Consider the following 14823-nt stretch of genomic DNA (forward strand, 5'->3'; position numbering starts at 1 on the left):
GTAAAAATTATTTAGCAAATTGCTTGCACTTTCTTGAATCTAGTTGGGAAATTTAAATGGAAGGTTCTTTAAATTAATGAGTAAATAGAAAATAGCGCAATACCCATTGAAATGAGTGGTGGCAAAAAGGACAGAGCTGCAGACCACCAGCATTTAAAAGAGCTCAACGGAGACAATGGAGACAAGATGGTGGCCCAGAGCACTGGTGGACATGCCAGTGGCAGTTTGGATGATCTAGTTCAGTATGTTGGACTATATGTACGGAACCCCCTTGTATTGAGTGGTCTTATACTGCCGTTTGTCCCGTTGTATTTTGGAGCATTTTATTTATGGATTGCAGTATACGGTATCGAGGAGCACTATGAAGCCGGTTTAGTTTCTATAGCGGCTATTGCATTTGTTCATATACTGACATTGTTGTGTTGTTATTGGAGCGTACATGTCTTAGCATTCCTAAATTGTCGTAAGGTCAAAGTACCGAAAGCTGGAGTTCTGGTTAAAGTTGTACCCACACCCAATAACGGCTCGTCTGAGTTTGTGCCCATAAAGAGCGCCAAGTATGAAGATGGTCGCGAGGTGTTCTACTTTTACTTCCAAAAAACCAAGTATGTCTGGGACGAAGATAAGGCCACATTCCGAGGAATAGAGTTTCCCGTTAACGAACTGCTGAGTCACTATGCCAAGTCACGTGGCCTAGAGACAGATTCATCCATAACATTGGCCGAACAAACCTATGGGATAAATAACATGGAAATGGTAGTGCCGGAATTCTTCGACCTCTTCATTGAACGAGCAACAGCACCGTTCTTCGTATTTCAAATATTTTCTGTGGGTCTGTGGTGTTTAGATGAATACTGGTACTACTCCCTTTTTACGTTGTTCATGTTGATTGTTTTTGAATGTACTCTGGTCCAGCAACAATTGCGTAATATGTCCGAAATCCGTAGAATGGGTAATAAACCGTATATACTGAATGTGTACCGAAACAACAAGTGGAAACTGTTGCCATCGAATCATCTGCTTCCTGGTGATTTAGTGTCCATAACACGTTCTCAAAATGACAATTTAGTACCTTGCGATTTGGTGTTGTTGCGCGGAAGTTGCATAGTAGACGAAAGTATGCTAACGGGTAAGTCTAAAATGAAAACTAATCATGTTTAAAAAAACCTATGTAGGGTGGAGCACCATCAGTCGGTGTTTTATCATATTTTTTTCTGCCGATAAACGGGCGATTGTGAATATGTAGCTGGTATATGCATTCTTCTTTACGTTTTATCTATATTGCATTATATAGGTCAAATTAAAACCCTAGAAAAATGTTTATCTCAAAAGAAGCTTTAGGTTCTTAGATATAATATACCTAAAGATTAATTCCTGCCAAAATGTTTGAACGCCCAAAAATTTTTACGCGGCAGCAGTGCCGTGGGTACAGGGGTGTAATACTCAATTCAATCTCAATTTATTTCGTATACGAGAACCTAGCCCAAAGGGCCAAGAGCGATTCAAAAAACAACAAAATATAGGCTACACCAAAAGCTTAAAACTAACAATATACTAGATTAATAATATTTTAACGTCTATTCAATTGAAGGGGGTCAGAACCCTAGTACTTCAAAAACATTTTTATTATTATAATTAGATTATTTGATGTAGCGACCTAGCAGATAGGGCCAAGGACTACAATATTATAAAATGGTATGGCCTTTATGCAACGAGAGAAAATCTTGATTTCTTTTTGGATGCTTTTGCAGCTATATCGGCGAAAGCACTTCATGTTATACCAGCATGACCAGGAATCCAAACAAGTTTAATATTACTTGAATAAACGCATCCCTTATTCAAATTATTGCTTTCCATTTTGTATTTGCATATTTGCAACACATCGCCGATAAACTATCGGAAAAAATAACATATTCTTTTTGGGGTTTAACAATATTTATGGATTCTATCTGCGACTTTAGAGGTTAAAATCGAGCAATAATTTGATAACATTTTTGACATTAGAACTTTTCCAGCTTTATTCACTACTGCATACACAGCTCAATACATTCTTAATTTCAATGTATTTCTTCTTTAATGGCGACAAAATGAATTCAATAAATATTGTTTTGAGTTCAATAAATATTGATTCAATATGCGTATATAATGGATCTATTACATACATAGCACATCTATGCAATGTTATTCACAATCAATTCAACAAAAACTGCAGAAATCGCTTTCAAAATTACAGAAACAGGTATATGAGACCTTTCTTACGTTTTCAAAGTGTCATCACAAGAAAATCAATTACAAATTGAAAAATGTGAAATCGTTCGTTTACTGCTATTTCAACTAAAAGGACAACTTTGGACTTTATCCTTGATTTACCGTTAGTTACGTGTATTATTTTTTGCAACTAAGTGTTTTTACGCAATGCACATATGTACAATGTTACCATGCTTATTAAATATTTTGTTGGTATGATGCATACGCTATAAAATGTTCCATTTGGAAATTGAATGTCAGTTTCGATATGAAATTTCTGCGAATTGAATTTTTACAGCTATAAGAGGTTATATAAGATCCCAGTGGGAAAATGTAATCGATGGTAAACGAACGAGTAATGCACAGCCACTATGATTTGATGATTACAGTATGCATTATCCGTAACACGCTGCATGTCCTACGAAAATAATATATTGCTCTATACTATCCATATAATGCATAATGTAATCGATGAGTGATAATATATTATTTTATAGGTCCTTAGTAATATGTGAAATAATTTATTCTCCGGGTTTCATTAAATAATTTGTTGATTTTAAATGAAAAAACATTTGCTTTTATTTATACATTTTATTATTACAAACATAAAGATTTTACATAAAGTTTCAAAAGGAAAATAAAACGTATTCACAGAATATTTTTGGGTACAGGCAATACAAACATTTCCATTATTGTAAAAAAAAAAATGTTGCAATAATAAAAATATAGAAAAAGGAATATTTTATTATGATTTCATTACTTACACTTTTTTTGGGATCAGATTCTAATTGATAGGATTGCTGTCCAAGAAAGGTATCCAGCTTTTTTAATTATGTTAAGGAATAGTAATTTCACAATTTGTATTTTTTTTCTTTATTCACTTCATTTACACAATGTTATTTATTTATTTTTGCTAATAAATTTTCACCGACTTTTAAAAATTACTTCTTTTTGGTGCACGACACAGAAGAGGTTATAAAATAATAAGAGGTTATATAATATTATATTGGCATTTATTTTTTTGAGAAAACAGTTTATACATACAGTGAGTGTAATAAGTATTTTGCCTCAATAAAAATTTGACAAATTTTCAATATATACGCCTAAAGCCAGCATACTAAAGATGTAAAATGAATTATGAATGATGGAATATGTTCGTAGGCGTATTTATATCGCATTTCTGTAAGAATCACTGCGAAAGATCTATTGGTCTCGAAGATATCGGCCAAAATCTATACCAACCCAAAAATGTTTATCAACAAAAAGTATTTTGCTTTTTATTATTATTTTAGAAAAATCATTACATAGTACATAGCTTGGTCTTTTTATAGTTACCAATGCGGTTAACCATATACTATAAGCGATTTGACGACGGTTCCAATAAACCACGAGTTTTTGCTCAAATTTACGTTCATTACATTCTTTGAAAAACTGTGGTAGCTGGTGGCGCATGTGGTAGCTGATCGCGGGGTCGACATTTTTTTAACACACTACCCTAATAGTTTTCAACCGTTTTTTGAGTTTAAGAAAACTAATGAAAATATCTGACAAAGAATTAGCTTTGTTCGTTATATGGGTAGTTGCTTATAACCGTTGTTCGTTATATCCGGTTTCTACTGTGGAAAACTGCGTTTTCCCTTTCTTGTACATATAAATCATTAAAAAAATCAAAAAATCGTTTAACACCGCTGTTATTAATTTTTGCCTCAAAAACAGGGCAAATTACCTATAGTGCATAGTTTTGATTTTTCGTACGTATGTGTGCTAAGCGACAATAAATTTGGTACAATTTGAAGGTATTTGGTATAGTTTAAATTTTGAATGAACCTATAGAGCTCGAATCATCTATATGATCTATTACTTCATACCAAACATAGGGCACTTACTCGGTGTTTTTAAAATGTATTCTATCAATGCAATCGGCATCTCATCTTTAAAATCATTCTACTTTTCCCCTTTAGGCGAATCTGTACCTCAAATGAAGGAATCATTAGAGTCTCTTGACAACTTAAATATAGAACTCGATGTTGAAGGCGATGGTAAATTATTTGTGCTGTTTGGTGGCACTAAGGTCGTACAGCATACTGCACCGACAAAGGACGCAATGCGAGCTCCTGATGGCGGTTGCATTGGCTATGTAATACGCAATGGCTTCAGCACATCCCAAGGAAAGCTTTTACGCACAATTCTGTTTGGAGTTAAACGTGTAACGGAGAACAACTTAGAAACATTCGCATTTATCGTTTTTCTCATGATATTCGCCATAGCTGCAGCAGCATATGTATGGATTAAAGGCAGCGAAGACCCGGAAAGAAATCGTTACAAACTGTTTTTGGAATGTACCCTCATTTTGACATCCATTATTCCGCCTGATCTACCAATCGAATTAACTTTGGCTGTCAATACGTCCTTAATGCAACTGTCCAAATTGTTTGTATTCTGCACCGAACCATTCCGTATTCCATTTGCTGGCAAAGTCCAAATTTGCTGTTTTGACAAAACGGGAACATTAACCTCCGACAACTTGATGGTAGAAGGAGTTGCAGGACTCAACGACGATGGTGCAATTGTCCCCATGGACAAAGCTGAAGACATTACAATACAAGTCTTGGCCACATGCCATTCGCTAGTGATGTTGGACGATGGACTGGTTGGGGATCCACTAGAAAAGGCAACGTTGACAGCGGTGGATTGGAATTTGACCAAACAGGAAAGTGTAATTCCTAAACGTGGAAAACTGAAGCCTTTGCGTATCTATCAACGCTTCTATTTTTCATCTGCTCTTAAACGTATGTCCGTGCTGGCAGGTCATTTGGGACAATTTAGTAATGATGTCCATTATATTGGTACAGTAAAGGGAGCACCAGAAGTGTTGATGAAAATGCTTAAGGAAGTGCCTAAAAACTATGAAAAGGTAAGTACCACCGGACCTCATTTGATAGTTTGCTTACATTATTCATTTATTTTCAATGCTAGACTTTCTTGGAATATTCCCGTCGTGGAGCTCGAGTCTTGGCTTTGGGCATAAAGGATTTTGGCGCACTAAGTGCACAGCAAGTTCGTGAACTTAAGCGGGAAGATGTTGAAAGTGATTTGACATTTGCTGGCTTTGTCATCATCTCGTGTCCCATGAAACCGGACTCTAAGAGTGTCATTAAGGAACTTATTCAAGCATCGCACAAAGTCGTTATGATTACTGGCGACAATCCTTTAACTGCATGTCATGTGGCCAAGGAGTTGGGTTTCACTCGCAAGCAACTTCTGATTTTAACACAATCTACGAAACAACGGGGTACTTGGCAATGGGAATCCATTGACGGCGAAACCGTGTTAGAGTTATCGGGTGATTTGAAGGCGACATTAGCAGAACATGATTTATGCATAACGGGCGAAGGACTACAGTACTTGAAGGACTTTGAATACAAAAAAATGTTGAAAATACTACCACGCATTACGGTATGCGCTCGCTTTGCGCCAAAACAAAAAGAATATGTAATAACCACTTTGAAACAACTGGGCTTCTGTACTCTTATGTGTGGTGATGGCACAAACGACGTGGGCGCCCTTAAGCATGCCAATGTTGGTGTCTCCTTACTTAGTAATGCTCCTGTTAAGAAGAGTTCTTCATCGCCATCTGCCATTGCTGCAGCACCCAACGCCGCTGCAGAGAACTCCAATGTTGTTGCATCAAACAGTCAAAGGACAGCAGGTCGCAATGCTGCTATTGAAAGGGCAGGTGCCCGCCAGAACAATCAACAAGCTCTTTCGCCCAGAGATCGTGCACTGCAACAAAGACGTGAGCAGTTGGCACAAACACAAGCACGATTGCAATCTGTACTGCGCGAAATAGACGAGGATCAAGTATCAGTTGTAAAATTAGGAGATGCTAGTATAGCTGCACCTTTTACTAGTAAATCATCTTCTATAATGTGTGGTAAGTAACATGCTGTTTTTTGTTGAATTTAACAAAGCAACACGTGATGATCTGCTCTCTATTAATTTCAGTTAACCATATCATAAAGCAGGGTAGGTGTACATTGGTCACCACTTTACAAATGTTTAAGATTTTAGCCCTGAATGCGCTCATATCAGCCTATTGCCAATCTGTACTATATATCGATGGTGTGAAATTCAGTGACACGCAGGCTACATTGCAGGGACTTTTCATTGCTGCGTGTTTCCTTTTTATTACAAGATCTAAGGTTGGTACTCCTGTATATATATATATATATATATATATATGCATTTAATTAATTGAATGCAGTTTTAGCAAGAGTTCATTTCAGTTTTCTTTTTAGCAATAATTGCTAATCAAACACCATTTTCTTTGTCATTTTTGTTTGTTTTACTTAGCCTTTAAAAACATTGTCCAGGACGGCACCATTACCAAACATTTTCAACTTATACACCGTCTCCACTATATTGTGCCAATTTGCAGTTCACTTTACAGCATTATATTATCTGACCCAAGAGGCAACTGCTAGAGCACCACCAAGGTAAATTAAACAACAATAACAACTAATATGGGTAAACATTGTGGCATTTTTAAATTAATGTTGTATTTTTAGAGAGGGTAAAGTGAAACTTTACATTGATATGGATGTTGAAGAAAAGCAAAAGTTCGAGCCAAACATTATTAACAGTACCGTGTACATAATATGTTTGGCCTTGCAAGTTTCAACATTTGCGGTTAATTACAAGGTAAATGTCTTATATTAGTATTTTAGGCAACGACTTGTAACTGAATTATTTCTATAGGGCCATCCGTTTATGGAGAGTTTACGAGAGAATCGCTTGTTACTCTACTCCATTCTAATATCGACTGGCTTAGTTTTTATGTTAGCCTTGGGTTTATCGCCTGAGCTAACAAATACTTTTGAAATCGTTGATTTCCCCAGCGAGGTAAGTCTAATTGTGGCGCAGCTACAACAGTTATTACTAAAGTTGATGTGTGACTTCATTCTTCTTCCAGTTCCGACAAATATTGTTATATGTGCTGTTAGCAGATACAATTGTTGCGTATGTGCTCGACAGAGTTTGTTCATTCCTCTTCGGCGAGACTAGAAGAAAATCAAGTATATTGAATTCATGAATAGCAATTCAATCCAAAGAATTTACCTTACCCCAATCAAATGGTCAAACATTTGGCAGCGATGATGATGTGAAAAATACAGTCCTATGGGGATTATAGAAATTAAATGGATTCATGGGCCATCTTACATGTGGATGTATTTTTAGTTTATACTTTGAAATAAAAAATAATTTGTTATTTTCTGAAATTCTAATTGAGTCGAAAAAAATAATAGGTTAATAATAAATTAAGAATTTAAGAAAGCGACACCGCCACATTGTTATGATGTTTTCTTTTATTCACATATGATGCATTTAGATTTTAAACAAATATAAATATAATTTGAATTTTTTTTATTGAATAACTAACATTAATGAATCAAATTAATGATGATGTATATAAACATACATACAAATACAAACATGCATAAGTCACATAGAAGCAGCAAAAAAAAAAAAAATATATATATCTACGCAATTTACTGGTATATTCTCGCTCATTGAGTTGTTTCATTCATTGAAGTTGTAGGTATTGGTACGGGGGTGATTGTGGTTGTGGTTGTAGTTAGACCTCCTGAATCGTCCAATTTTGATTCTTCCAACTGTTTGAATTGGATCAATATTACCAAATATGTTGTAACCGCAGAGAAAATCTTGAAGAAGAATAGAAAACCATATTTTTGAATTTAAATACGTATAAGCATTTTGTGGGAATTACCTTGAAGAGAGTCGAATTGTCAATTACAAAGAAACCATATGCAGTAAATTGCATTTCCTGTTTTATGCTCTTTGTTAGAAATTTATCAACCTGAAATTTATTCAATCAATAGGATGTTGTATCTAGTTGGGGTATGTATAACTATAACTAACTATATTTTGATATTCCCTTGATTTTTCATATACTCGTGCCAGGATCTGCGAAGTTAAATTTGCCTGAAAAAATAGAAAATATATACAACATCTTCATTTCATAACATTTGTAGTCAGTTTCACTAAAACAATCGAAAGTCTATTCGAATGAAAGTAGTCACCCGAATTCGAATCAGATTTGCAGCCTTATTCTGGATGTCAATTCTACGTGAATTTACTCGCTCTTCCCCTTCGACTTATTCTGAACAACATTTTCCTGTGAATTTTTTGGCATTCTCGCTTTCGCCTTATTCTGAATGAAGTTCGAAAGCGAAAAAATCAGCTTTGGGGAAAAATTAGGTATTCTGGATTACAGGGAGTAGGAGAATGAGATGAAATTTTGTGCGAATTTTTCGCTAATAAACTCAAAGGGAGCTGTCTACAAAAACATAAATAATAACTATTTATATGAAAAATATTTACACAATACTTATTTATACTATGACGATTTAAAGGTAATAAGGAATATTTAAGTGGAGTTTGATGCATTTTGGATGCGAAATACAGACATTTGGGTGAGGATCTGTTTCTCAAGAAAAAAAATAAAAACTATGGAAAAAGCAAATTTGCCTGATGAGCCGCTTAACAGTGAAAAATAAAAATTATGAAAGAACAAAAATAAAGCTACAAAAAATATTTTTTATCAAAATTATCGTGTAAATGATTTGAAGAAAGAAATAAAGGAGTAGGAGCAAATCATAACATAACTGGCCACTTTAAGAATTTGGGGAGATAAAATATCGAAATTAAATAGAAAGGCACACAATTATGTAGAGAAATAAAAAACTGCGAATTAATTAATTCAATCTCCGATTTCTTTCCATTATTCGTTGAATTTTTGCCATCATAAAAAATGTTCTTTTATTTGTAATCTATTGTAGTTGTTGCACCAAATTGCATCAAAACAATGAACAGCTGTTTCACATGCCATATTGTAGGTTGCCATATTTTTAAACTATAATTTATTTTCTTTTAATTACAAAGCATTAATACACCGGATTATTGATATTTCACATTTGTATTGTTATAAAGTTTAAATAACAATCAAAAGTAAACATTTTTAATAAATAAAATCAATAAATAAAATATTGAATAATCACCCCTATTCCGTATGTCGTCGTCGTTGTCGACGACGTTTCTCTTTCGACATCACTTCGCATCGACATCACTTCGACACTGATTTGGTATTCTGTAACACTCATGCGACGATGTCGACTATTTATCGATAATATCAATAAAAACAAAAAATTTGTTGCATATTTTTGGGCAAAAATGTGTTTGTATCCTTCACCGCACTGTGGCACAGGGCATTATGTCTTGGTAAATGTGTTTGCAAGGACCAAAAAGAAACGAGATAGACCCATAGTTACTTTTTAGTATATATTATGTACATAGAATTATTTTTCAGTCGATTTATGCATATCCCTCCATTAATGTATTATTTTAAACAAGTTACATGCCACCATTATGATCCGAACGGGATGAAATTTGGAAAAAATCCATCCAATTGGGATGAAATTTTATTTCCACATAGACGAGTCCTATTGACATTGGTCAAAATCGGTTTAGATTTATATATAGATCCCATATATTTTTCTTTATTTACACATTATTTTGCATTAAGTATTGAATAGATTCTAGAATGACGTATCCTGTTCTTGTCCGGACGTGTTTTTTTTTTAATTTAAAAAAAAAAATGTTCAAACGCTTCAGTCGTCAACAAAAACTATGACGAAGAAATCTTCGACATCGTCGTCGTCACACATTGTTACGGAATACCAAAAATGTTTCAATAGTTATCGATAAATGTCGAAAACGACATAGGGAATACCAATTTGCAAAAGACGACACTCTTCGACGTCGTTTTGTGTCGACGACGACATACGGAATAGGGGTGAATATTACACAATTAAATTACAATGGGGCAACATACATTGCAACTTAAATTACAATATGACAACACAAATCTTTTTTTTCGAAAACTCGAATCCGCATCTCGCATTTTTTGCGTCTCCCTATTCATTCAGAATAAGGCGAGAATGTGAAAGCGAAAAAATTTTTACATGCGAGATATCTCCCAGCGAATATCCAGAATAAGGCTGTTGGTATCGGTAACAAATAATCAATAAATTTTCAGCCTTATTCTGGACATCAATTCATCGTGAATTTGTTCGCTCTTCCCTTTCAAGTTATTCTGAACCAGAACTCGCAGCGAATTTTTTCGCTTTATCACTTTTCCCTTATTCTGAATCAAGTTCGAGAGTGAAAAAATCCGCTTTGAGGAAAAATAAGTTATTCTGGATTACAGGGAGTGGGAGAATGTTCGTTCGTATACTCAATAATTTGTACAAATTATTACAAAATGTTGTTCGTTTCAACCTGCGATGGTTAAATTATTCAACAGCTTCTGATAGAGGTTTGTGTGTTTTTGTGTTGGGAATACCCTCTCACCTATGGGTACAATGTGATGTTGGGTGCTGCAAAGCTCGGTATTGTCTCCCCATCTATATAACATTTCCATTTACATTTTCCCTCATGAAGTAAATGGATCAAAGGGTATACTTTATGCCGATGATTTTCTTCTCTTTGCACATGGTGAAACGTTTTTCTAATGATTTTATTTATAGAGAGAGCAAAATTACTCCCTTAGCTACTTACGCCCTCAATATCTTTCAGCGATTGATATTTTACAAGGGCAGATAGATAGCCCAAATTTCAACTTTTATAAATGTTCTACTCGCTGCACGTATAGGGGATAGTTTTTTTTGTATTTTAGTTTAAATTCATATTAATTTTTAAGTTATTTTCAAGTTGTATTTTTTTAATTTCGTAGATACGACTCTACAAATAATTTCAAGTATCGGGAGCAAGCACTGTACTCCAAATTATTAAATTAATTGTAAAGTTATAATATTAGCATGTTAACTTGTAATGATTTTAAAATAATACATTACAGTTTTAAGTGTTCGTTATAGTTATTGTTGTTAAAACATTATAAATTGAAAAAATTATAAGTCTCGACAAATAATATTCAATTTTGAAATTTTAAGCACCCAAAAAAAAAATACTCTTATATATTAGAAATGTACCTACCTGATCGGTGGCTTCGCCGGAGCATCGTGATAATAGCGCTAACATAGCCGTATGCGAAAATAATAGTGCAAAACATATTTGAAGTACATTGAATGACATCTCCATTTGGGTTGTAATTTGTACGAAGAGATTGTACGTTGTCGTTGTAATCGAATAGAACGAATACCCCATATATACAACCAATATTAGACTGCAACTGTCGTTGACCGATTTATACAGACGCAGCAATTTGTTGTACATGCGGAAAGCAAAGAGAGAATCATCTGGGAAACTGCTCATAGGCGGTGGCGGCGCCGTGTGTTCCTTATTCGGTATACGCGCACGAAATCTTCTCGTCCTTTGCTGTTCCTTATAAGTGTAGCCGTTTATAATTGAATTCAAATAAGCGAAGCGAACGGACAATAATCGCAGCAACACCGACGAATAAACTATGAATATCGACGACAAGGCATTCTGAATGGAATAAACACTAATGATGATGTATGAGGTAGCCGTTAATGGCTGATCGATTAGTAGAATTTTGAGGAGGACAATGTACCACTGAAAAGCCAAAATAAGGACAATGAATTTAGCAGCAAACCCGCAATTATTGACAATGGTAGCTGAAAATCGTTGCTTTATTTCTTCGTCGATTTTAAGCGTTTCGTTGAGTATCTTGAGGAATGCCTTCGAATTCTTGGAACATACTACAACGGTCGTGGTATAGGTGACGATGCATAAAAGAATTTCTATCCAATAGTTGATGTTGTCCGTTTCTCGATAAGAGTAGAAAAGTTGATTGCTTCCGCCCGAGAATAAATTGTACATATTGAAGATAGTCATTGCGTGTACCATGAAATGTACAACTATCGAATACATTCGACTAAGTACTTTAGGTGCTCCTAATTCGTACTCGGACAATGTCTCATAAAGTGGCATCAATCCAGTAGCCTTCAGGATGAGGAGTATACTCGTAATGTCATTGAGAACATTTTTCGCTTTAGTATTACCAGTTGTGACCCCATTCAAAATAATGGCATCGTTTTGGTTTTGAAGTTCCGGGGATTGTTTCATTTTTGATTCTTTCATGTTAACACTCAAAGGTCCAGGACACATAATGTGTTTATAGAAAAGATGTATACTTGTCAGACTATTTCAATTAACTAACTACAATAAACAAAAACTTGTACAAAATGTGTAATGGTCAATGTGGAGTGCTCTGAATATGATAAAGGATCAAAATATTAATACATAATATGTGTGCTATACATACGCAAACACAATTATTTATTAAAAGTCCACTGAATGTAATGCTACAATAATCATGGTACATTAAGTGAAATGTATATTCTCTCACAAAATAGTTCACAATTAGTCTTGTTTGTGGAATTTTCATAGAGCATTAGTGGTATTTCTCCTGCATTTGCTAAGTCAACCATTCTTTAATTCTATCATAATTGAAAAACCGACAAACACACACACACCCATCTTCATCTTTTATGAAATATCCTCATTCATAAATAAACAACATGTGACGTGTTTATGTGGATGCAGTTTATAAATAAATGGCCACTAACATTTAAGAATACCTTACTTATTGTGCGTGTAACTAGTTACAATAACGAGTATTTCAAATCAATTAATAAACATACTTTTACGCTAATTATTTTTTTATCGCTAATCTTTGATACATACTGACCCACACATACGCTATATTTCAAAGCTTTTAGAAGGAACTCGTATAGAATAAACTTTTGTTAGTATTGTAGTCGAAATAGTCAAAGTAAATATATAGTAAGAAATAATCGGAAATTCGTTTGGGTTTCAATGATAAGTTTTTATGATCTCACTAAACTTATTTTATATAGAATTTAAATAATTTTCATATTTTTTTTCTTTCGTGCTGCGTACCCGATAGTTTGTAACAATTTGGAATTTTGTATTACTGAATATTGAAAAATCTTACTGGAAAAATTTTCTCTTTGTTTTGTACATGCAAACAAGAAGGGATACGATCGACAACTCATGTATTTTTTAACAAAATGGCACAAAATTTTGTCTTTTTTACTTTATTTTACTTAATGTTATGAAGAAAATGAATATCTCTTATTTTTACAAAATAACTTAGTATGTAATTGGAATTCTAAAATTCTACTAGTTCGTTCAACGTTATTTACCACAAAAGTAAAACACACGTGTGTTAGTTTTTATGAACTTTACCGAAATACGTCAACGCTGATTTAAATTTTTCTCAAGGTATATTACTTTTCATTCGTATTTCATATTATGATTTGGTATTAGTATTGACGTATATATCTTATTAGTACTAGCTGACCCGCAAACGTTGTTTTGCCTTATCAATATTGCATCAATATAAGGTTGTTAAAAAACATTTGCACTAAATTAATGTCAATAAAAAGCACATAACAGTTTATAATTTGGTAGAACTTATTTCACCAAATGTTTTTTTATTTTTCAGTAGAAGATCATGTTTTGTTATTGCTCCAACGTTTTTACATTATCTAATTTGTCCCTTCTTGAAGGACTCTTAATTACAATATCATTTTGTTCATGTCCAACTGTGCTTTTGATTTTTATTCTGAAATCAGTGTATAACTCGAAAAATTTTAGATTTGGCATAGAAATTTTGTGGTTTTCGCTCAGTTATAGGTTTATTTCACTTTTAATCAAATTGTTAATTAGTTTTTAGATTGCCGTTATAAATTTGTATATTTTTGCTATATATTCTCTAAATAGTTTTTGACAGTTATGGGGGAATAATTTGGCCAATGTTGACGCCGTATACCTTGTTATAATTGTAAATGCATGTTTTATATCTTAACTCTAAATCGTGAAATGTGGTAATCGGATTTTTACATCCTCACATTTTCAACAGCTATAATTTAACATTTGAATAAGTTGTGGTTTAAGGTTACATAAGTCCACATCCAAATTTCAAGTTGTCGGGCAAAAAAAAAAAAAAAAAAAGAAACATTGTCGAAAAATAACAAACTTTTTTGACAAATATGAAAATGAGATTTCATATCCAACAGCTTGGGCTCTAAAGAAAATAAGACAAAACATCAAATATCTGACGGGAATACCATTATCATGGTAATTTTCGCGTGCATTATTAGTATTAGAACATACACATATTTTATGAAATTAGAAGTTTTGATCTAACTAACTCAAAAAACCATATGTCTTAAAAAACAACAATTTATTTAAACATTAAAGCTCGATACAATAATTGGCCACAAACGATTTAAAAGTCCTTTGAATCGTTTGACGTTCTTGAGTTATAAACACAACGTTCGATTATTCTCAACATTTTTTTCGTAAAAACCTTCTCAATGCAATGACAAACAACGAAGGAAAACGTGGGTGAAATCGGTTAAGTCAATATACCATGCAAACATTATTCACATCTTTAAAAATATATTTGAGGAACCATAAAGGCACATACACATCCATGTAGGATTCAAATTTAAATATATCAAAATGTTCAATAATACCTTCGAATTT

General features: G+C 33.7%; 3 protein-coding genes across 3 annotated transcripts in view; 1 reads left to right on the forward strand and 2 right to left on the reverse strand.

The window, feature by feature from the left end:
• LOC133331800 (embryonic polarity protein dorsal-like) overlaps positions 1 to 14823 on the reverse strand; it is a 199983-nt gene that overhangs the window by 86898 nt on the left and 98262 nt on the right. The gene's annotated exons all lie outside the window — the stretch shown is intronic.
• On the forward strand, positions 221 to 7387 carry LOC133331805 (endoplasmic reticulum transmembrane helix translocase). The gene is made up of 8 exons (XM_061540181.1): positions 221 to 1129; positions 4209 to 5161; positions 5224 to 6181; positions 6253 to 6449; positions 6601 to 6743; positions 6816 to 6948; positions 7006 to 7149; positions 7220 to 7387. The coding sequence occupies exons 1-8, from the start codon at positions 748 to 750 to the stop codon at positions 7337 to 7339; spliced, it is 3030 nt and encodes a 1009-aa protein (XP_061396165.1). The 5' UTR covers positions 221 to 747; the 3' UTR covers positions 7340 to 7387.
• On the reverse strand, positions 7815 to 12414 carry LOC133331787 (gustatory and pheromone receptor 32a). Its single transcript, XM_061540158.1, has 4 exons — positions 11320 to 12414; positions 8188 to 8250; positions 8036 to 8125; positions 7815 to 7970 (listed from the first exon to the last, which is right to left on the reverse strand). The coding sequence occupies exons 1-4, from the start codon at positions 12412 to 12414 to the stop codon at positions 7815 to 7817; spliced, it is 1404 nt and encodes a 467-aa protein (XP_061396142.1).

The sequence above is a fragment of the Musca vetustissima genome, unplaced genomic scaffold (genome assembly GCF_032173495.1).
Source record: "Musca vetustissima isolate MV318-11 ecotype Yass unplaced genomic scaffold, APGP_CSIRO_Mvet_v1 utg1603, whole genome shotgun sequence".
NCBI lineage: Eukaryota > Metazoa > Arthropoda > Insecta > Diptera > Muscidae > Musca > Musca vetustissima.

Bases quoted from the DNA above. Each gene is read 5' to 3' on its own strand.
- LOC133331805 (XM_061540181.1), top strand. From the start codon at position 748: ATGGAAATGGTAGTGCCGGAATTCTTCGACCTCTTCATTGAACGAGCA. The intron at 1,130-4,208 runs GTAAGTCTAAAA...TTTCCCCTTTAG, and splicing joins AGACGAAAGTATGCTAACGG to GCGAATCTGTACCTCAAATG. The intron at 5,162-5,223 runs GTAAGTACCACC...TTTCAATGCTAG, and splicing joins TGCCTAAAAACTATGAAAAG to ACTTTCTTGGAATATTCCCG.
- LOC133331787 (XM_061540158.1), bottom strand. From the start codon at position 12,414: ATGTGTCCTGGACCTTTGAGTGTTAACATGAAAGAATCAAAAATGAAA. The intron at 8,251-11,319 runs GTAGGTACATTT...CTATTTTTTCAG, and splicing joins CCGGCGAAGCCACCGATCAG to GCAAATTTAACTTCGCAGAT. The intron at 8,126-8,187 runs GTTAGTTATAGT...AATAAATTTCAG, and splicing joins CAAGGGAATATCAAAATATA to GTTGATAAATTTCTAACAAA.